Source organism: Pyrus communis, chromosome 12 (genome assembly GCF_041283825.1).
Source record: "Pyrus communis isolate YQ-2024b chromosome 12, ASM4128382v1, whole genome shotgun sequence".
Taxonomy (NCBI): domain Eukaryota; kingdom Viridiplantae; phylum Streptophyta; class Magnoliopsida; order Rosales; family Rosaceae; genus Pyrus; species Pyrus communis.
In genome coordinates this window covers 5,050,223-5,072,292 of record NC_142576.1, presented here as the reverse complement: position 1 = coordinate 5,072,292, position 22,070 = coordinate 5,050,223, and the positions used below count along the sequence as shown (strand labels likewise).

The following is a 22,070-nucleotide window of genomic DNA, read 5'->3' as shown; positions in this document are numbered from 1 at the left end:
ATGTAATTTTCATGACTTTCGTAACAGTCGCCCTTACTAAACAATGTATGTAATTGGGATATAACCAGTCAAACAAAAGGATACAAATCGACCATCAATAAATGAGAAGATTGGAATTCCAAAAACAATTCTTAAACTTCGAACTTCTTTTTTTTTTTTTTTTTTTTTAAATAAACGATATTATCTACACTAAATGGAAGAGAGTAGGCTTAGGCCGTCTCCAACCGAAGCAAGGCCAGAGGGCTCCTTTTAGCCCTATAGGCCTCCAATAAATTAATATTTTAATGAACAATGCCAGGCCATTTTTCTTACCATCTCCAACCGAGGGGCCAGAGGGTCATATGCCAAACATAGCCCTGTGACAAAAAATCATCTCCAACCGAGGAGGTCATAGGGCCAAACATAATTTATTATTTTAATTGAATTAATATGGTTACTTAATTAAACTACCTCAATAATTTTTCGATATGGAATGTCAATAATTTTTCGAGTTGGAATCTCAATAATTTTATATCTCGGATTTCGAGTGTCATGTGTCGATATGTGAGTAACTTTGCAGATTTCTTGTCAATAAGGAATCTTAATAATTTTACGTCTCGGATTTCAAGTGTCATGTGTCGATATGTGAGTAACTTTGCAGATTTCTTGTCGATAAGGAATCTCAACAATTTTACGTAGTTATAGGAAAAAACTTAGAATTTTTTGTTTTATTTTTTTTAATTTTGTCCCAAAAATAAAGATTAAAAAAATCAAATCCAACGGCTAGCTAACGCCACTCTAACTTCAACTAGCTGTTGCATTCAACTCCTGGACTAGCCCTTCGTTGGAAACTGTTTTCATGTCATTTCGTGCTATTTTCAGCCCTCTAGCCCTTTGGTCAGATCGGTTGGAAATAGCCTTAGCCTCACAATGGGCTAGCAATAATGTAGTTCAAACTCGCATTTGACGAGAATCGAACATAAGATATCTCACTTACATTATTAAACTTCAACTTAATAATGTATAAATACTTTGTGCCTCGAAACTTTAACTTATTTATAAAAATGACACTGCCTCTTTTTTTGTTCTTGCTATGAATAAAAGTTCATTAAGTGTATTTCATTAAATATTCGTTATGTTAAACCATTTTCAATATAAAAAAATCTATTATATATGATGTATAATTACAGTAAAACCTCGATAAATGAGTATTCTATAAAATAATAACATTGGTTAAATAATAATTTCCGGTCTCGACTAGGGCCAGTGTACTAAGACAATAATCTTGCTAAATGCATAAAATAATAATTTTTCTTAAAATCATTGAAATGATGGCCCAACAAATATATAAATTAGTAATTGACAAAATACATAAACCAAATAACATATAGGATTTTTATCACAAATAATCCCTGAAATTGACCATCACCATCAAGATGGTCCCTAAAATTAAAAATCAATCAATGTACTCCCTGAAAATAGGTATTGCAAATCAATATGGTCATTTCGTTACAATTCTGTTAAAAATTCTGTTAAGTGCTGATGTGGCACATAAATGGGCTTCACAAGATTTACGAGTTTTTATCACAATGGTCTCTAAAATTGACCCACACCATCAAGATGGTTCCTGAAATTGACCCACATCATCAATATGGTCCCTTAAATTGAAAATCAATCAATGTAGCCCTTGAAAATAGGTGTCGTAAATAAATATGATCCTTCTGCCACAATTCTATATAAAAAATATAAAAAAAATTGTTATGTGCTGATGTGGGTTTAATAATTAATTAAAAAATTTGTCTAAATACATTTTTGCATAATGAAATATTTGTTTTTCTTATAATAGGGTCTACTCTGAAGAGAGATCTCTTTCATAAATTCTCAAAGACACGAGGCTTAACCAAGGCCTAAGAGGGGGTGTGGAAATAGTTTTCAACCAACAATGGATGCACCTCGGTTATAACCTCATTATCTCAAGGCAGACCTCGTCATTCTTTGCATCACCAGACCATCAGGGAAGCGCCGAACAAGCTCTCCAAGATTAAGGTTATGAGGATGTTGATCACCTAAATGTTAACGGTGATGTCCCAGAAGTAGTTGTCAATGGGTCAAGCTGTCACCAAAGGTAATCTCGATCCAGGTTCAATTCGGTGAAGAGTGTTGAAGTGTGTAAAAATGGGTGTATTGAGATTATTTTTTAGAGAATAGAGAACAAATGAGGTATAGAAATGTGGACTGGGATCGGAGGTGATTGCAAGATTGGGTTTTTGGGTTGACAATTTTTTTTATTAACTATTAAATTATTAAGCCTATTTGTAATTTTTTTTTTTTAATTTAATTAGACTTGTATGACCTATTTATGTGTCACATTAGCACATGACAAAATTTTTTACAAAATTGTGACGGAATGACTACATTGATTTGAGACACTTACTAGCGGGAATACATTGATCAATTTTCAATTTCAATGACCATTTTGATGTCATTGGTCAATTTCAAGGACTATTTGTGGAAAAAAAAAAAAAAAGGGACTTATGGGACCTATTTATGTGTCACATCAGTACTTAACATATTTTTTTAACAGAATTGTGACAGAATAACCACATTGATTTGCAACACCTATTTTTAAAGACTATGTTGATTGATTTTCAATTTCAGGGACCATCTTGATGATAAGGGTCAATTTCAGGAACTATTTGTGATAAAAACCCTAAGACGTAAATATTCATATAACATGTGGAACCATGACTTTCAAACCATCAGATCATGGTTGTCAGAATGACTAAGATTGGCTGATACGATTCAGGCCATGTGGTTCGGAACAAATCAGGCTTAGAGGATGAAGATATTAGGGTATATTCCAACATAATGAGCGCTGATTTAGTGGGCGAGACTTATCTCATAGAGAGTCAATACTTGCTCTACAAGATATGAGAACCCTAATTATAATTGGTTTAGGAAATATTACATGATATTTCGGAGATCCCTCAACTAAATGAATGGTGTGTGCCATAAGTAATAGTAACAAGATCCATAGATTTCCTCCTCTAGGATTCTTTCACCAGTTAATGATGGATTTCTATTCTCATAAGAACTCCTCTCGACTAGTATAAATACCACATATGGGTAAGCATCCAAAGTATCACATAATGTGCTCGCTTGCGTACTGCTTGAGTTCTAAAATCTTTACTAGCTTGATCGTTAAAGAGTCCATAGCCCGGTACCACACCAGTGCCAAGGATCTTCACAATCATTCTTTCTTGTTCCACATGTTCTTTGACGAGTCATGCGTCGTTCACGAATTTAGTAATCTTTTTACTTTAACAAATTCTATTTTCTAAATTGAACTCTTTCTCAAAATGTGCTTCTAAAGTATATTTTATTTTCTAGGGCATTAAGTTTGGAAAACATTTTGATCTTTTTAAGTTCTTAAATTATCTTTGAGGTTTGAAGTCATATGTGTATATTTGTTATTTTTATAAGATACATGATTTTTTTTTTTTTTAACAAATGATATTATCTACATAAGGAAAAGGGATGGGCTAAACCTCACAATGAACTATTAATAATGTGATTCAAATTCGCCTTTGACGAGAATCGAACATAAGACCTCTCACTTACAAGTGAAGAGGAATACCACTAGACCATAGTATTAAGTGGCTACATGCATCTTTGTTAAAACAATAATTTTAATAAATGAACAAACCATAAAATTATGTTTTTTTTTAGTACATCGGTATTTTTACACTAAGAGAAGGGAAGTTCGGCTAAGCCATACAATGGAAAGCCTAATTTGGTATTAAATTCGCCATTTACGAGATTCAAACCTAAGACCTCTCACTTCCAAGTGAAAAGAATATCACCAGACTGTAGTACTGAATGACACCATAAAATTATATTTAAATTAATAGATATTCTTTTATTGATAAATTAATAAATTATTCATTCATTTATAAATAATAGTTTTTGTTAGTCCCAAAAGTTTTCATTTATAGAAGGGATTTTTAATCAAAATAGTCTTTGAGATTTGCACATATTATTTTGGTCATAAGATTTGAAATCAATAGAAGTGATCCCTGAAATTGTCCACCATAAATCGTTTTGATCATTCCATGCGAAGTTATGTTAAATAAAGATCAAAATGACAAATATGCCCTCAATTTAATAAACAATAGGTAAAAATGATTTGATAAAAATTAAGGTATTTTGTTCATTCTATTCTTATTTAATGGAGATTTTTCAAGGAATGACCAAAATAATTGATGGTGGACAAACTCAGGGACCAATTCTATTGATTTCAAATCTTAGGGACCAAAATAAGGAGTTATACAAATCTCAGAAACCATTTTGGCTAAAAACCTTTATAGAAGTTTCACTGTATATTTATGTAGGGTAAGCATAAAAAACAAAAATACTATATCATTGAACCAAAATGATTGAAAAAAATAAAAATTAAAAAAACCCGAAGAAAACCAAGCTGACCAAACTAGATCTAACTCTAATCGAAAACCGAACCAAATTGTGTAAGTGTCCTTAGTTCAAGACATGAACCAAATGAGTCGAACAAAATAAAGGCACTTCTAATAAAAATATTTAAGGAAAACCAATGAAAATGACTTAAAAACTTTGAGTTTTAATCAAAATGACAAAATTGTGTTGTAAGTGAATAGTACCATGAGTGACTTTTTAAAGTAAAAATGTCATTTTCATTAAAAGTAAACAATACTGGAAGTGTTTTGTTAAAACTCCCAAATATTTATGACGATAGTACTTCCGGAAGAAAAAGAAGTTTTGGCAAAGGAACTAGGATTATTTCCCCTCCTTTTTCCATCCTCTTCCATTATCTCATCTCACACTCTTTGTTTTGTCTTTCTCTTTTTATAAAAAATTAATATAAGACGTTGATATGGCTTAACCGTGGCCGTTCAAATAGAAGAAGAGGGAAGGAGAGAGAAAAAAAGAGGAAAGAGAATCCTTCTCCTTGGCAAAGTGTCTGGAGTTTTTAGAGCAACTCCAACGTTGCAAAGGCCCCCTAAGGCAACTCATTATTGAATAGCATTCAGTGTGTTGTAATTGTCTTTAATGAATAGTAATTGCCTTTTGCATCTCCACCCCTAAACTGAATAGTCATGACAATAGGCAATAAAATATTAATATTTTTATTTTATAAAATAATACAAAATAATTTTATTTGTAATTTTGAATAAACTTTTTAATCATTCTCGTTACGTCACGTGTCATTATCCGAAAAGACAAATTTTGGTGATAGATTTCGATAAGATATTTATCCAATGTCGTCATGCCAGGTGTCGTTACCTTTTCAGAATCGTTGAGGATAGATTTTCGATGAGATTTTTAACCAATCACGTCGCGTCACATGTCACAATCTGTTTACAATCTTTGAGAGTAGATTTCGATCAAATTTTTAACAAATGACGGCATGCCACGTGGCATTATCTTCAACCTAATCTTTTCTTTTTCCTCTATATAACCCACTATCCATCCTAAGAAATCACACACCAAAATCAAAATCTTTATCATTATTCATAGTTTCTGTTTCCGATTAAAAACAAATTCCCTAGTCCCTTGTGAATGGAAAATCATCACCTAACCAATTTGTGGTGCTAAGATCATCTCCTCTTGTGGTGCTAGGACCATCTCCTCTTACTCTCGCTTCCCTTGCATGCCTCTTTCGCACCGCGTCCGCTTTCTCCGAATTTCAAAAATATTTAGAATTCAGTGACTTCCCTTCTACTGGCTCATTCATAATGTCACGATCTTATTGAGCCTTTCTTTCTTCTTTAAGCTCTTCCCTTTCTTGCCTAAGTAGCTCTCTTTCTTTCTCATTAGCTTGAAATGATCTCTCAACAGCTGCAGCTTTTGCCTCCTCTCTAGCCTTATCAGCCTCAAATTTAGTCATTTCCCGCGCCAAAGTCAATTCACCTTGGCGAGCAAGTTCTTCTATATATTTTGCATAATCATTCTTGGAAGCACTTCATTTTCTCTTTGAAGCCTTCTTACCTTGAGGCGTAATTGGATAATGGGTCGACCCCGACGATTGTTCAGGGGGTGTTTCCGACACTTCTTTTGTGTTGGTTTCATGAACATGCGAGTCATGAACGAGCATAGAATGTAGAGGGGTGCTGTTCATGACAATTTCTGGACCGATAAACACAACTCTGAATTTAGGATAATCTTTGACAATATTCCAACATTCCCACTAGGTGAATGATTTGTTTTTGGTTTTGGCATTATACCAAGCTTGTGCTTGAAGTATCTACATAATGTGGGAGAAGAAATAATTATAATCAAAGTAGCTAATGTAAATTTGGGTATAATACAAACAAATAAATAATATATTGTTACATGATCCACTAAATTTTCCCCACTTCGAAGATTAGCACTAGCTTGTGCCAAGACATCTCTCCAAAGACTAAACGATTGGCTGAGTATTCTCCAACGACTGGACATCGATTCTTTGGTTATTTTCCCACCAATTTTCTTAAGATAATTGGTATGAATAAGACTCCACATTTCTCACAACTGCATCTCATTACCCGTAATCAGATCATAAGTAACTTCAACCTAGTTAGAACACAACGTAACATCTTCAATAAGCGTCCAATTCGTACCTGCATCATTAGTCATTTTGTTGGAAACCAATTGGATTAAAACTTTGAGAGAAATATTGGAATGTGGTTGAAAGTATTTGAGAAAATATAAAATTGTGGTGTAAGGTATAAGATAATGAGAAAGTATTTATAGAAAAGTAAAATCAATTTTTTTTTTAATTTTTTAATTTAAAAAAAAAAGGATTTTTTTTTATTAATTTTTAACATTTTTTATTAACTTAATTAATTTTTGCCGTTAGATTAAAAAATTTTTGAAATCCAACCATCCAGATTATGCCACGTGGCACAACGGTAATATTTCAGAATTTTTTAATGTGAATTTTTTTTTTAATTTATAAAGACGAATAACATGGACCGTTGATCTCAAATCCAACGGCTGATATTGGGGAAGGTTTGATTTTTTTTTTTTACCGTTGGAAATTCAACGGTCCAGGAAAAGTAACTGTCGAAATCCAACAGACGAGAAAGTGACACCTGGCCACCAACAGTAACATTTTTGCAGTCTGAACCGTAGACCCCAGCGCCTGAAATGTTGTCAGGGACGTGCCTCCACACGCACGTGCTGTGCACGCGCATGACGCAAAAATAATGAAATAGCGGCTGACGCCATCCTGACGTCAGCGTTGCATCACTTGGCCCTTGGGCTCTCGGGTCACCGATTCGGGCCAGGACTCTCACTTAGGTCCCCCTTCCTGCCCAATCACCCTCTGGCTGGAGCTTGCAGCTCTTGCTATTGGGTTGGTAAAGTCGCCAGTCTATCGGGCTAATTGTCCCGGTGAAGTTGCTCTTCTGAACGTTTGATGGCCATGGATAACATAATTGAGTATATCTGTGGTAGATTCGCATATCTCAAAAGCCAAGAGTGCAAGCAAAAGTGCTTTTCTTTAACGCACTTTTATCATTACCCAGAAGGCAGAAGCCCGTTAGGTAGTACTATTGGCTTTTGTTGCCGTTGAAAAAAACCAACGACACTCGATGCCCCCACCAAATTTCAAAAATCAATGCGCACATCACTCCATCCATCTCTCCTGTCCTACGTGTCATCCGACCCATCTCCTCCCATTCCCATAAGCCCCATAAATCCCAGCACTATTTCCCCTCCTCTAACCCTTCCTTACCCGTAAAAATCTCCATCATTCAGGGGTATTTTTGGAACTTCAAAAAATCAAACGTATACTTTCGTTTGTATTAATAGCCTTGCTGCTTGGGGTTGTGTCTGTCGAAAGACTCTGAACTCTGTCTACTCAGAAACCAAGCATCATTAATCTACTCGCTAAAGTGTTGTTAGGTTTCTGAGAAAGTTTCAATCTTTGTATTCGTTTTGTTGGGATTTCATTTGGGTTGTCGGGTTTGGACATGGAGACCGGAATAATCGGAGTGTCGGAGTCGGGTCTGGATGTGAGGAAAGAGGAGAGGGTTTTGAGGGCGGAGATCGATACCTCGGCCCCCTTTGAATCTGTGAAGGAAGCGGTGAGTCGATTCGGTGGAATCGGTTACTGGAAACCCTCTCAGCTTGCTAATAAGCCTTCTGAACCTCTGGTAATTCTCTCTCTCTCTCTCTCTCTCTCTCTAAACAAATAAAGATTGGTGTTTTCTTCTGTGAAATGTAGAAATACGAATAGGGTTTTTTTCTTGAAAGGAGAAAGATTACATGGATTGAGATTTATGGCTTTGGTTTTTGGGTTGACGATGAAGTTTTAGTTTAAAATGTATGTTTGTTGTGTTCTTTAATTAATGTTTGAAGCTGGTTGTTGGCTGACATTGTAAATTATAATGATCCGATTGCTTTTTCTTTGAAAAGTAGTTGAAATTTGTGAAGGAATTTGATGAACGTCAGTTTCTGTGGAATTGTGTGTGTTGCCAAATGCTATTCGTTATCTGTTTCTGCCATTTTTGGGAGTTTCTGGCTTTATGACTGATGAGCATCCCATAGGATCATCGTTTTAGTGTGGGGAAACCGGGCGTGTAAGTTTTCGATTGAATTTCAAAGCAATTGAAATATATGAAATGTGTGTCAGCCTACTGCAAAAGCGGAAAGGTGATTTATGTGTGTGTTGCTGAGTAGGAGACTCGAGGGTTTTGGTTTGTTCCGTTGGGATTGTGTCCTGATACATCTTGTCATATCTTCCGTGTTGGTTGCACCGAACTGTAGATTCATAAGTTGCAACTTTTGATTCATTTCTTGTTAGAATCATTCTGGATGGTACCCGTTTCATAAAATTACTGAACCATGACATCGTAAGACCCTGATTCTCAATAAATTGTTATCTACAAATGCACCAAAGAGAATGAATGTGTTTTTTCTTACTGTAGTTAGCGTTTTAAAGTTCAAGTTTACTTTTATTTTTTTGGTGTTTTCTATTGCTTACCAAATTGCTAAACACTACCTTATAATGTGGTGACATATTTCTCTTCTTAGCAGCGTGACATTGAAGATGTTGACGCTGCAAAACTCGAGGAGCAGGCTTTAGAGTTGGAGAAGGATCTTACATTGAAAGAAAGGGAAACGCTGGATGTTCTAATCGAACTTGAAGAAACGAAAAAGACAATCGATGAGTTGAAAAAGAAGCTACAGAATGAAGTATCTGAAGTGAATGTGACCCTTGAGGCAAATGGAGGTAACGAATACGTGACTCCTGTGGTAAATGAAGAGGATAAGGAAAATCATGGGAATGGGTTTGGTCGTTACGATTCGAGGGGCGGTGTGTGCCCCTGCCCTTCTTCAGCTCCAGGTTTAATCTTGATGGAGCTGAAACAGGCGAAAATGAACCTTACAAGGACTACTAGCGATCTTGCTGACATTCGAGCTTCTGTTGAATCATTGAACAAGAAATTGGAAAAAGAAAGAACCATGCTTGAGAAAACCCGTGTGAGGCTTACTTCAAATTCTTTGAAAGTGTTGTCTCTTGAAGAAGAGCTAAACCAAACAAAACTAAAGCTACAATTGGCAAAGGATGGTGAAACTAAGGGTGGTCCTGCTTTAGATATTTCAAAGGAGCTTCAACGGCTGAGTTCTGAGACCGAGCAGTTCAAACGAATGGCAGAAGCTGCAAAGTTAGAGGTCTTGCGAGCAACGTCTGAGATTGAACAGACAGGAACTAAGATAAAAACAGCTGAAATCAGGTTGGTTGCTGCAAGAAAAATGAAAGAGGCAGCTAGAGCAGTAGAAGCAGTGACCCTAGCGGAGATTAAGGCTCTATCATACCACAAGAGTTCATCTGGAGATTCATTTCAGAAACGCAACGAAGTAACTCTTTCATTCGAGGAGTACTCAGCATTAACCCGCAAAGTTCGAGATGCGGAGGAGCTTTCTAAGAATAGGGTGACAGATGCTATGCTTCATGTTGGAGAAGCAAATGTATCAAAAATGGAAATCTTGAAGAAGGTAGAGGAAGCAACCGAAGAAGTCAAAACCAGTAAAAAGGAACTGGAAGAAGCTCTGAACAGAGTGGAGGCTGCAAATAGGGGGAAACTAGCAGTTGAAGAAGCACTTCGCAAATGGAGATCCCATCACGGTCAAAGAAGACGTTCTTCTGTACACAACTCTACGAAGTTCAAAAATCCATGCCCGTCTAATCACGGGAAAGATTTGAAATTACGGGATGTGAATGGTCTGAATCTTGTTAGTGACGGGCCAACGCCCGTGTTGAAGCCAACTTTGTCGATAGGACAAATACTAAGCAGGAAACTGCTTTTGCCGGAAGAGGTTGAAATGGAGGTGGCCGGAAAAATCCCTGTAAAACAGAAGGTGTCGCTGGGACAAATGCTGCAGAAACAAAATGGCGATCTACCCTCTTCTGGGAAGTCCGAGCGGGAAAGCAATCTCAAGGACTGTTCTGCTAAGAGAAAGAAGTCTGGATTTGCTCGATTCTCGCTACTCTTGACAAAGCAAAGCAGGAAAAAGAAGAAGCCAACTCCAAACTTGAAGTAATTCGGCCTATCAAGAACTGACTTTAGTTGTATGTGCGTGCGCGTCTGTTTTCGCTCTCCTCCATCTCTGATTGTTCTTGCTTAAGAATTCGTTGCGTTTAGGTTGTAGTTGTTCCCAGACTATTGCATCTGTTTATTATATATGTAAACCCTTTGTGTGTTGGTTGTGAAGAAAATGTACCTACCTAATGCTAAAATTCTTCTGGAGTGATGTTTAATTTTCTTCCCGAATATGTTTGTGATACACAAGAACTAAACCCTTCCCCCGAGGTCCTGTCTTTGATTCCCTTGCTTCCAATATCGCTCGATTAGTAAATCTTACTACGAGAGATGAAGCCAATTGTGTTTTGAATGGATTATATTCAAAAAATGGTGCCAATATACAAACATATGGCTGGCAATTCACCGTAAAATCAATTGGCTATATGGAAAGTGGTCCAATTTACTTATAAGCCATGTAAAGCTCGTCATCCAATTAACGTGGGATTCATTCTCAACATGCCCCTTCATGTGTGGCGAATTTTCAAACGTAATACGTGGATAACACAACGGGGACATGGCTGTTTGGCTTCACACGTGGGACAACCTGCTCTGATACCATGAAGAAAGTTGGGGTTCCATCATACAACCAATTGGCTATATAATTAAGGAGTACCCCAACTTACTTATAAACCATGCAAGGTCTCTCCTCCCATCAATGTGAGTTTCATTCTCAACAATCTCATACGTGTTTTCTATACTACGTGTTTAATCTTGTACGTGTTTTCCATATAAACAAGAACAAAGAGAAAAAAAATCTCAAAAAACAAAACAAATCCAAGCAGTTTTTGTTTTTTTTTTTTTTGAATAAACGATATTATTTATATTAAGGGATGGATTAGTAGGTTAAGCCTCACAATTGGTTAGGAATAATGTGGTTCAAATTTATTTTTAACGAGAATCAAACCTAAAGCCTCTCAGTTACAAGTAAAAAGCAACATCCTTGTTACACGTAGGAAGGAGTCCACGTCACATGTTGCTTGGCACACACAAGCCCAACCCAGATGGGCAATTGGGTAGCTAGTTGTATAAAAAAAAGGAGCAAGGCAAACGACCACAGCCGACAATTCAACGCATCTCCCAAACGCGCACCCCCAACAAAGAAAGAAAGAAAGGAAAAATTCCTAGGCATCAAGTTTTCCACTTCTTTCTTTCTCTCTCCTCACAATCGCAGGTAAATATCTATCTATCCATCTCCGATTGTGCGGGATTTCGATTCCGGTCGTTTCTGTTCTTCCCACATCGAACATCGTAGGATCTTTACAACTTGAAACTTGTTCCTTATTTCGTTTCCCACGTTTTCTCAGCACCAACCCCCAAAAGCTGAGATTTTTAGGATTGACTCGATATCTGTCTGTCTATGTTGTTTGTTATATGTTTTTTTTATGTTTCTTTCTATGTTTTCGGCATATGCTGGTAGTTTATGTGGGTGGTTTTGCTTATTATGTTCTTCTGTTTCTCTGTCGTTGACAAATTTTATTGCTTTTGGTCTCTGATTAAGGTTGTGTGTTTTTTGGTTATTGATGTTATAGATATTGCTTTTATAATTTCAATTGGGAAAATCATCACAAATATCATTAGCTAATCCGAAGAGTATGTGTGAAAAAATCAAACTTTGAACATGTTGTAGACTTCAACAAGATTTTACCTTGCCACGCTTGGCTTGGTGAATTCGGCTTGATCAAAACTTAGGTAGGTGTGTTACAGCTCCAGTCAGTAGCGAATGGAGGGTTAGGGCCCTGACCCTAGTTGATATTAGCCTTTGCTATTCAATATCTAGCGACGCGAGACAATAGTTTCAAGCCTTTATTAGGTTAATAGGTTCAAAGTGTATTTGGGATGTAAACAGAATGGAGTCAGTAAATTATTATATGTTCTTGAGTCTTATTTGCATTTGCAGCTTAAGCTCTCTTGCTACAACTTTATAACTATATCATCGCCACTTTCTTTGTTTTTTGGGAAACTACAACTATGATCAGTTATGGTTTGTTATTGCTTTTTTTACTATGAACCCTTTATCATTGCGGCTTTCTTATGTTGTCCAATGGTTGCAACTTCAGGCACCATGGACGTGAGAGTTGGGGTTTTGTTTCTTTTTGTGCTGGCAGCTAGTTGGGCTTGTGATGCTAGACAACTGACAAACCTTGATCTCTCAGGTAAGAAAATTTACTGCCCAATGATAATGAAATATTAACATGTTTGGTCCTATCGTCTTTGAAAATCTAGGGTCCCATTTTCACCTCAATCTTGACAAGTAATTGCGTTCTTGTGCTGCAAACATAATTTTTAACTGATAGTTTTACTCTCTGAATCAGTTTCAAAGTCAGACCACCAGTTGGAAACTCAAACTTTCCAAGTTGAAGAAGTTGTTGGGAATGATAACGTGTGCACATTGTGTGAGGAGTTTGCTGAGCAAGCACTTGAATACATTAGTGAAAACAAGACCCAGGCGGAGATCATTGAATACCTACATCAGGCTTGCCATCAGTTGCGCTCATTCAACCAGCAGGTAGTCACCTTTTCTAACTTTCTAATTTTGACATAAGTTTTGTTGGAAACTCGTACACTGAAAGATGCTCTGCGTGGACAGTTGAACATGTTATTACAAATTTACAAGAAGTTTATTGAGTATTAATACACTATGAAATATATTGCCCTGAGAAGCTTTGTAGAGTTATGATGAGCTATGACGCATTGTATCTAAACCCTAAACCAAAATCATTTGGGGATGTTTAACACTATTTTTGTTCTCCCAACTCCTCTACTTTAGGAAAGAACTTCCTGAACGTTTTGTCATTTTTTTTGTGGGACAGTGTGTCACTTTGGTGGACTATTATGCTCCTCTCTTCTTCTTAGAGGTTACCTCTCTACAACCTTCTGAGTTCTGTCGGAAGGTCAATCTCTGTCAGCAAGTAGCTTTGTTTTCTTCACAATTCAAAGAGGATAGCTGTGGATTATGCCACCGTGCTGTTTCAGAAGTGTTGGTTAAGTTGAAGGATCCCGACACGCAGGTTAGTACTTGCAGTACTCTTTCAATAATAAGATGACACAATTCTGAACATATCAGATTTTGATGTGTAGAAGTTTATTTTTACCTTTTTGACCTTGCGTATCCACAGTTTTACATGTTTTGTGATAAATTATGGTTACCACTATCCTTTTGAACTTACAAGATGGAACCCTGTTCATATTATTAGATCCTCAACCTTAAGAGAAAACTTGGAGCCCTCCATACATCAACGTAAATGCATGTGTCATTTGATTTATTGCTGATATTTAGTTTGTTTGCAAAAGCTCAACAAGCTACTGCATGTGATTTGAACTTAATCATTTACCATGCATGACCCATGTTAGACTGCTGTGGTTGGGTCTAGTCCCAAAGAAACCTACCATTCTTTCTATCTACTTATTGGGAGCACTCTGCAATTGGCTTCGTGCTCTCTCCACGTCTTGGAGAAACTTTAGCACCATGCCTTACTAAAAGTAGAACGATGTTATATACTATACAAAAGAGGTAGAAACTGACCAGATATGACTTGTTAGACAAACAGAACTAGTTGAATAACAAAGCTTAGAGATTACAGTTGAAGCTTTTGAATTATTGTGTTGAAAATTTGTCGCAATTTGGGACGTACGTGTTCAGAAATGCTGCTCACTGCAAACATAAATGAGATATCAATACATTTTGTAAATAGGAGTAACATAGTAATGTTGCAAAATAACAATGAAAACTTAGGCACTCTTTACTTCAAACATTAGCAAAATAGACAACCAAGATTTCTCGTGATTGTTATATACTTATTACCTGCAAGAAATTCTTATTATTACTTATAGCTCGATACTTCTTGTGGAGATCCTTCGTCCCACTGAGTTTAGAAATATTTTATCCAACGACGCTTCATGCTACCTAGACAACTGAATTCTAATTTTTGTTTTCTGTCAGCTGGAGATTATTGAGTTACTTCTGAAGGCATGCAATTCGGTGGAGAACTATACCAAAAAGGTGAGGAAAATTAAGAATTTTAGTCGGTATCCATAGATTGTGTGTTTTACTCCAGAAAGTTGGTGTTATTTGAAGATGTGTGAGCCCCAAAATGTTGAATTAGGATATAGAAGAGTAATTTTCATGAACGGCTGATCAAATCGAAAATTTATGTCATATATGAGAATTTTATCCCTGCATGCACTAACAGATTAATCACTTCTTTTACTTATCATGGCCCTTCAAAATCTTTCCGGGGGATTTTATATTATTTTTGTTTACGACATATTTGAATAATAGCCATATAAGAGAACTATATTGGCCGGTTAAGGTTGATACAATCGGAAAATAATAGGAACGTTTCTCTCACCTGAGCTTCAGATCAAATGATATTCCTTGTTTAAAGTAGTTTTATTGCTTTAGCTCTCTTCTGATATGCTTGGATTTTTGACAGTGCAAGAGGCTCGTTTTCGAGTATGGCCCCCTCATTCTTGCCAATGCAGAGCAATTCCTCGAAACAACGGACATATGCACTGCGCTTCATGCCTGTAATTCGAACAAAGCTAGCATTACGGAACACATATCCAATCTGTCCACCTCTTAGAAACAAAGAGATACTGGACCGATGAATCCATTCCGTCGTGGCAACAAAGATATAACCTGTGTCCACTTCTTCCATTTGTGTAAAAACACTCCCAGGTGTGCCTGCCTGTGCTATATTCTATTTGTGACAGGAGACTCGACTAAACATTTATTGTAAAATATGTGCGATAAAATTCAACTGCTTTTATGAAAATGTTTGATCCTGAAACTTCTGTACCGCGTTATCTTTGACGAATTCAAATCTCTTTATCTTGGTTGGTTCTAAATCACGTTTAGATTTCAAAACAAGGAAAGTTTAGCAACTTGATAATGCTTGATTGGCCTTGGATACTGCAACAATGGTGGTAGGTGCTACGAGTATTGCTGGTTTTAAGAATGAGTAATTGCCCTTCTTCGATTATTAATGTCCAACTTGAAAGCAAACAACTGATGCGGTCCACTTATTGAATAGGGTTATATGGTTTGTCTACGACCACTGAATGTCGAAGGCGTCCATGGATAGATCTCGTAGTTCCTACGGGGTGGAGACGATGGGGTCGTTGCTAAAGAAATTAAAAAGGATTGGTCGGTTGGTTTCATGAAACTTCCCCAATTCTAGATTTCTCCTACCATTTGTTTCATATGTTAGACTTTGAAGTCAAATCATTTTCTCTTTAGATTATAGCATTCTAACTTCCAACCGACTAAGCACAATTACATTTCCATCCCTGTATATTTTGGCTCGTTTCAGCTTAGGAAAACGATTTCTTTTTCTCCCTATACACACACACTATTCATTCATGTCGATTAATATTGATTTAATTTATTCAATCGAAAAGTCAAAATTAAACGAGCTCATTAAAAAAGAAAATGAATTCGTAATTTCCCTCAACTTCTCCTCCTCCTCTTACTTATTCTTATGGGATTTTTTTTAGAAAAAAAACATAAGGACAATTCGTGACAAATTAAGATTATCCATTATTTTTGAACCCGAATGATGGTTGGAAATTTCACTCTCATCGTAGCCATGACTTCATAGAAAGCTGACGTTGGCACGATTCACTGAATTGTCGCAATTTCCTATCCCTGTGGTTTGAAATGCTTGGTTATTCATGGTTTTTGTTTATTGAAGGGACATGCATTGATTTTGTATGGACCAGCGCGCGGCCAACTCCAACACCGGAGACGGTGGGGCCCGAGGATGGGCAACCGGACGCGTGGGTTTGTGACAGGCAATCGCTGAGCGGAACGTGTAAGGTTGGCAGCCGTCGCAGTTGAAACCTGTAAGTGGGTGGACTTGGCACGTGACCTGAGGAAGGCCAAACCTCTGCTAAATACCAAAAACTGGAAACTAATTCATTAATTCCGACAAAAAAGAGAATAACAAATTAACAACAAAAACTCCCACTGACTTTCGGGTTGTCGTGTGCTGATTGGTTGCTGGGCGACACCTGCAAATGACGTTCGAACCATGAAGCTTCACATGGCCCCGCCCCCGACCTACCCAAATTGTGTGCAACTGTGCATTGCATTTGCACCCCAAAATCTCTTATTTTACTTTGATTTTTGTCGCTTAAATCTTGTTTTAATTTTGTCGTGATTAAGGCTTATGGAATCAAATTGAGTTTCTCATTTGGAGTGCTTCTCGTATTAAGAAGAATATTTTCAATTTTTTGAAAAATGCGTTTTTTGACGTGTTTTCTTGACAGCTAAAAGCGTCTATGTTTCGAAGACAAAATAAAGTGGTTGTACATCGTAAAAGAAATACAAAAGAGACTCTCTCAAAGTGGGGCTCTACATGAACTCTCCGCTACCTCATTGTGGTAGCAAAAATTTACCATGTTCAGTCTTGACGAATTTATACTACAAAACAAATAACATTTTTGATCAAGGACCAAAGCCACAAGTCTGTATCCCTGAAAAGGGTTTGTAAATGTAGCCTTCAACTTTCCAAGAACTAGTGGAGATGGGGCATTCATAGAGAGGAGAGGTGGTCGGCCATGGTAGGGTTTTGCCTACACGTGGTGGGTTCTGATTGGTCAATGTGAGTTATTCGTAAGATGGATGATGAAAAAAAATCCCAAAAATATTAATTAGGAGATAATATCTTGAGATGATGAGGTAGGTATCCTTGATTGATTGTGATAATGATTACTTACTTGTTTGGGCTGATTTTTAATCCGAAATGTATTAAAAATAAGATTTTGTAATTAATCATATCTTTAATGTCATTGACTTTTTCATGCCACGAGCATGAGAGCTTAATGTAATTGTAGTATGCTCGAACCTCCAGGGATGTTGAACTGCGTGGGAATATTTGTGGACCTTGCCTATTTAATGAGGGTATTCTTATTTAAGGAATAAGTTCAAATATCGTTTTTTGGATTTTTTTGAGATTCTTTTTGGCTCCACACTTATTTTTTTGGCATAATATTTATAATTTTAGCACGAAAATTAACATAAAATTGTGAATGACAAAGGGTTTCTGAAATACTAATATCTATCGTGTTACAGTCGTTCTACTTGTGAAGCAATGACGAAGATTCATGCTAAAGCCTCCAATTAAGATAAGTTGACTAGTGTAATGGCAGACACAAAAGTTCAGAGACATGATTAGCGCTTAATGCTTTTCCGTTTAACAGAAACGTATGTAGTTAGCAAAACAAAACAGATATTTATCTAAATTTTACAGATATTTTATCAAAGTTTATGGAAATAATGTTATATAAATAAGAAAAAGGTGGCATTTTGTAATTATGTCCCGGAACAGTGAGGGGCAGTGCTGTAATCTCAGGGAAACAAGAAGACAAAAAAAAAAAAACGAGTGAAAACAAACGATTTGGAAAATTATTGGTTGCCGTTGGAGCGTTAGGCACAGCACTCCACCCTTTTTTTTCTTGCTTTAAATCTAAAAGCCAACCACCAAGCATTTCATTCTCTTCAAATTCTCTTCATTCTTTCAACTGGGGAAGAATTTCTGCTTTAATTTCCAGGTAAAGTTCGAATCTTTTTATTCGATTCTGGTTTTCTTTCTTGTTTCTGTTGAGTGTGAATTTTTCAATTTTGTTTCTTTTTAGGTTGAGGGTTTTTGTTTTGAATCTGTTTACTGTTTGGTTTCCGAGAAAATTTGAGTTTTTTATTTTATTTTCCCTTCTTGATATGCTGAAATCTTGGAAATATGAAGCTGGGAAATGGGTTTTTCTTCCTGGTTCTTTTTGGATGAGTCTTAGTTGAATATATCGAGTTTAAGAGATGATTATGTTGCTGAATTGTGATTATTTCTTGTTGCAAATTAATAAAAACCTGCAAATTATTTATAAATTGTTGAAATACTTGGTGACGTTCACAGCTTTCAAATATGAAAGAGAGAAATTGACAAAATGTTGTCAAATACTAAAGCTTTGACAGGGTTGTTGTAATTCACTGTGAAAACTACGCATTTTTTCGAACTTAGTTGCAAATTATGCACCGAATTTAAGCATGGAAGGGTCAAAGATCTTATGTTTCCGTTGTTTTTCTCAGGTGAGAATCTGGTTTCGCGTCCGGTTGAGTTTGAGCAAGTCATCTTCCTCAGTTTTCTCTTGGTTATCAAAGACGGAAGCCAGGGAATGCTGAAAGATGTGTGTCAAGTTCGAGAACTCTCCATCTCTTATTGATGAGGTTGTAGTTCTGTTTGGGCTGCCCTTGCGTATCAATGATGAGATTGATAAAACTCGCAACGAGTTCAGATTCTATGCTCAAGTGCCCACTTCAGTGAGAAATATAGGCGGGCACATCTTGTCAAAACATGATGTCTATGAAGATGGTTGAACTTTTATATTCTTGAGAATATAGCTTCTGTATTATATATTACGCTATCAGGTAGAAGTAGCTTCTGCAGTGTACAAGAATAGTAGCTGGAAATGGAAAACAAAGGGAGCGTGTTGATGCAGCGGTTTGAATTGGGGCGATTATTAGGGCAAGGAACCTTTGCCAAGGTTCACCATGCGAGGAACCTTAAAACCGGCATGAATGTTGCGATTAAGATAATTGATAAAGAGAGGGTCTTGAAGGTCGGAATGATAGATCAGATTAAGCGAGAAATTTCTGTCATGCGACTGATTAGACACCCGAATGTTGTGGAGCTTTATGAGGTAATGGCCAGCAAAACCAAGATTTACTTTGTCATGGAGTATGTCAAAGGTGGTGAGCTCTTCAACAAGGTTTCCAAAGGCAAGCTAAAAGAGGATGTGGCTAGGAAATATTTTCAGCAGCTCATCAGTGCTGTTGATTACTGCCATAGTCGAGGAGTCTGCCATCGAGATTTGAAACCAGAAAACCTACTGTTGGATGAGAATGAGAATCTAAAGGTTTCAGATTTTGGATTGAGTGCCCTTGGTGAATCTAAGCGCCAAGATGGTCTGCTTCATACAACCTGTGGAACCCCTGCATACGTTGCTCCAGAAGTAATAAACCGGAAAGGCTATGATGGCGCCAAAGCTGACATTTGGTCATGTGGGGTGGTGTTGTATGTTCTATTGGCTGGCTATCTCCCATTTCACGATTCAAATCTGATGGAGATGTATAGGAAGATTGGTAAGGGTGAATTCAAATTCCCGAACTGGTTTTCTCCGGAAGTACGCAGGTTGCAGTCGAAGATCATGGACCCGAATCCAAATACTCGGATATCCATTGCCAAAATTATGCAGAGTTCTTGGTGCCGGAAGGGACTCGTCCAGAAACCTGTAATTGCTGAGGTACCAATGAAAGAGCCAGCCCCTCTGGATGTTGATGCAATTTTTGGAGCTAATGAAGATAGCAATTCTTCTGTGGAGTCAAAGCAAGAATTATCAAAGCCATCTAACTTGAATGCTTTCGATATCATCTCCTACTCAGCAGGATTTGACTTGTCTGGATTGTTTGAGCAGACAGATCAGAAAAAGGAAGTGCGGTTTACGTCCAACAAAACGGCCTCCACCATCATCTCTAAGCTGGAGGACATTGCCAAGCGTCTGAAACTGAAAATAAAGAAGCGGGATGGAGGGTTGTTGAAAATGGAAGGGTCCACAGAAGGCAGGAAGGGGGTGCTGGGCATTGAAACCGAGATATTTGAAATCACCCCGTCTTTTCATCTGGTAGAAGTGAAGAAGTCTAGTGGAGATACACTGGAGTATCACAAGGCCATGAAGAAAGATTTCAGACCAGCTCTCAAGGACATTGTTTGGACTTGGCAAGGAGAGGAGCAGCAGCAGCAGCAGCAACAACAAGAAGAGCCACCAGAACTCAGGCAGCAGCTGCCGCAGCAACAAGAACAAGAGCCGCCACAACTAGGGCAGCAAGAGCAACAGCCTTCTCTGGCAATCCCAGTGCACGCAGTCGCACCCTAGGATTCATAACAATCGAAGAAAAAAAGGGTAGCGGATTCGTTTGTAGTATGTCATAGTATGAACTTTGTTTGTCCATTATTGAGAAACATTAATCATTGTAGCGATTGCAAAGTATAATGAATGCAAGAATTTGAATTTTTCTTAAACCTTTTGCGAATGCAAGAATTTTCCTACAACGTGTAAATATATTACAAGCGAATTTAAAAAAAAAAAAAAAAAAAAAAAAAGAAAAAATCAATGAATAAGAGCTGCAACAAGAAAACACTAATCAAGCTGTGGAAGAAGAAGAAGATGATGAAACCAAAGTCCTCCAAAGGTAGTGTCCGCTTGCCATGTCAACGAACGTCCAAAAACCCTTTCCGGCAGCAGATGAAACCTTGGAAGACAAGGAAGGGGATGCCGATTGATCTTTAAGCGAACTGAGCAGTTCCTGGTGATGGTCAGCACAAGTAGTAGAATCTTGGAACAAGTTGTCGAGGTTCCTCAAAGCCAAGAATCCGGCGAGCACGGCGGACAAGAAGATGAGTATGAGCCTCAGCGGACACATTCTTTCCTTTCCTTCTTCTTTCGTGCTTTCTTAAATTCTTTCCTTGTATCTTTGTTAACGTTGGATTTAGAAGTTAAGAAATAAGAGCAACTATTTGAGAGAGATGTGATTGTGGCTCTGGCTGTGGCTGTAGCTGCTTAAATAGGCAATCTATGCTTCTCCTATTACAACTCAGATTTGGACTTAGAATGCAAAGTGGATGTCGAAATTTTGGATCAGTGGAGGTTTTGGGATTACCGAGTGACTGTTTATATTTATTTTATTTTTTTTTTGACCAAATATTTGACGCGTAGAATGTGTAAAAAACAACCTAAAAGGTGGCAAATGCCGCCTTACTCTTCTTTTTTTTTTTTTTTTTTTTTTTGTATTTTTTACTAATGGGATGCTACAACGTATAATAGGAAAAACTGTTGATACAACTTCAACAACCGACCTTAGCTCAGTTGGTAGAGCGGAGGACTGTAGTGGGTAAAAAGCCTGTCAGGCATCCTTAGGTCACTGGTTCGAATCCGGTAGGTCGGAGTTCCCTTTTTGTATTTTTATTTTTGAAGCATATCTTTTTCTAATTTTAGTCAAGACACCTGTCTTGTTCTAACACTATCTAAACTAGTTACTCAGGATTGTGCGGTACCCTATTGAATTCAAGTTCGATCTTCTTCTCCATACACTGGTGTAACTAAAATATTGATTCATCAAAATAAGAATTCAATAGTGTTTGTTTTCTTTTAACCTTGATGATCTTTGAGAGGAATGACCTTTTATGCATCGCAGGATGACGTTAGTCATGTGAACATGTCTCATGAGGCCAGTCAAAAGCTGGAGTGCAATGGTCTTTTGCCACATGACACTTTTCTAGCCTTCTGATCAAATGGTAACTTCAATCCAACATTTTTTTTTTTATGTAAAGTAAAAAATGATAAGAAAACCAGAAAATTTTGAAAAAAAATAATAATAATCCATTAAAATTTGACGAATGTATTTAAAATAAAATAAAAAATCCCTTTTGTTTTTTG

The 22,070-nt window shown here is 37.1% G+C and overlaps 4 protein-coding genes, 1 non-coding gene and 1 pseudogene across 7 annotated transcripts; 4 read left to right on the top strand and 2 right to left on the bottom strand.

The window, feature by feature from the left end:
- Nucleotides 1–5,557: 5,557 nt before the first annotated feature.
- Nucleotides 5,558–7,187, bottom strand: LOC148692218 (uncharacterized; annotated as a pseudogene).
- A 418-nt stretch (nt 7,188–7,605) lies between these two features.
- On the top strand, nt 7,606–10,759 carry LOC137745701 (WEB family protein At2g38370-like). 2 transcript variants are annotated; one of them, XM_068485697.2, is made up of 2 exons: nt 7,606–8,150; nt 9,031–10,759. In XM_068485697.2, exons 1-2 carry the CDS (start codon nt 7,968–7,970, stop codon nt 10,540–10,542), a joined length of 1,695 nt encoding a protein of 564 aa, XP_068341798.2. In that variant the 5' UTR covers nt 7,606–7,967; the 3' UTR covers nt 10,543–10,759. The 2 variants fall into 2 exon arrangements, with proteins under 2 accessions (XP_068341798.2, XP_068341799.2); XM_068485698.2 differs by having other exon boundaries at nt 7,818–8,150; nt 9,034–10,759.
- An 855-nt stretch (nt 10,760–11,614) lies between these two features.
- On the top strand, nt 11,615–15,373 carry LOC137744762 (uncharacterized). Of its 2 annotated transcripts, none has more exons than XM_068484556.2 (6): nt 11,615–11,754; nt 12,641–12,736; nt 12,896–13,089; nt 13,394–13,591; nt 14,524–14,583; nt 15,017–15,373. In XM_068484556.2, exons 2-6 carry the CDS (start codon nt 12,646–12,648, stop codon nt 15,164–15,166), a joined length of 693 nt encoding a protein of 230 aa, XP_068340657.2. In that variant the 5' UTR covers nt 11,615–11,754; nt 12,641–12,645; the 3' UTR covers nt 15,167–15,373. The 2 variants fall into 2 exon arrangements, with proteins under 2 accessions (XP_068340657.2, XP_068340658.2); XM_068484557.2 differs by having other exon boundaries at nt 11,696–11,831.
- Nucleotides 15,374–17,900: 2,527 nt separating this feature from the next.
- On the top strand, nt 17,901–20,656 carry LOC137744744 (CBL-interacting protein kinase 2). Its single transcript, XM_068484537.2, has 2 exons — nt 17,901–18,137; nt 18,667–20,656. The coding sequence occupies exon 2, from the start codon at nt 19,047–19,049 to the stop codon at nt 20,508–20,510; it is 1,464 nt and encodes a 487-aa protein (XP_068340638.2). The 5' UTR covers nt 17,901–18,137; nt 18,667–19,046; the 3' UTR covers nt 20,511–20,656.
- Nucleotides 20,657–20,752: 96 nt separating this feature from the next.
- On the bottom strand, nt 20,753–21,199 carry LOC148692217 (uncharacterized). Its single transcript, XM_088681041.1, has one exon. It carries the CDS (start codon nt 21,055–21,057, stop codon nt 20,779–20,781), a length of 279 nt encoding a protein of 92 aa, XP_088537167.1. The 5' UTR covers nt 21,058–21,199; the 3' UTR covers nt 20,753–20,778.
- A 286-nt stretch (nt 21,200–21,485) lies between these two features.
- On the top strand, nt 21,486–21,579 carry TRNAY-GUA (transfer RNA tyrosine (anticodon GUA)). Its single transcript has 2 exons — nt 21,486–21,522; nt 21,544–21,579. It is a non-coding gene; the product is annotated as a tRNA-Tyr (tRNA).
- The last annotated feature ends 491 nt before the right edge of the window (nt 21,580–22,070 follow it).

Bases quoted from the DNA above. Each gene is read 5' to 3' on its own strand.
- LOC137745701 (XM_068485697.2), top strand. From the start codon at position 7,968: ATGGAGACCGGAATAATCGGAGTGTCGGAGTCGGGTCTGGATGTGAGG. The intron at 8,151-9,030 runs GTAATTCTCTCT...TTCTCTTCTTAG, and splicing joins ATAAGCCTTCTGAACCTCTG to CAGCGTGACATTGAAGATGT.
- LOC137744762 (XM_068484556.2), top strand. From the start codon at position 12,646: ATGGACGTGAGAGTTGGGGTTTTGTTTCTTTTTGTGCTGGCAGCTAGT. The intron at 13,090-13,393 runs GTAGTCACCTTT...TTTGTGGGACAG, and splicing joins TGCGCTCATTCAACCAGCAG to TGTGTCACTTTGGTGGACTA. The intron at 13,592-14,523 runs GTTAGTACTTGC...GTTTTCTGTCAG, and splicing joins TGAAGGATCCCGACACGCAG to CTGGAGATTATTGAGTTACT.
- LOC137744744 (XM_068484537.2), top strand. From the start codon at position 19,047: ATGGAAAACAAAGGGAGCGTGTTGATGCAGCGGTTTGAATTGGGGCGA.
- LOC148692217 (XM_088681041.1), bottom strand. From the start codon at position 21,057: ATGTGTCCGCTGAGGCTCATACTCATCTTCTTGTCCGCCGTGCTCGCC.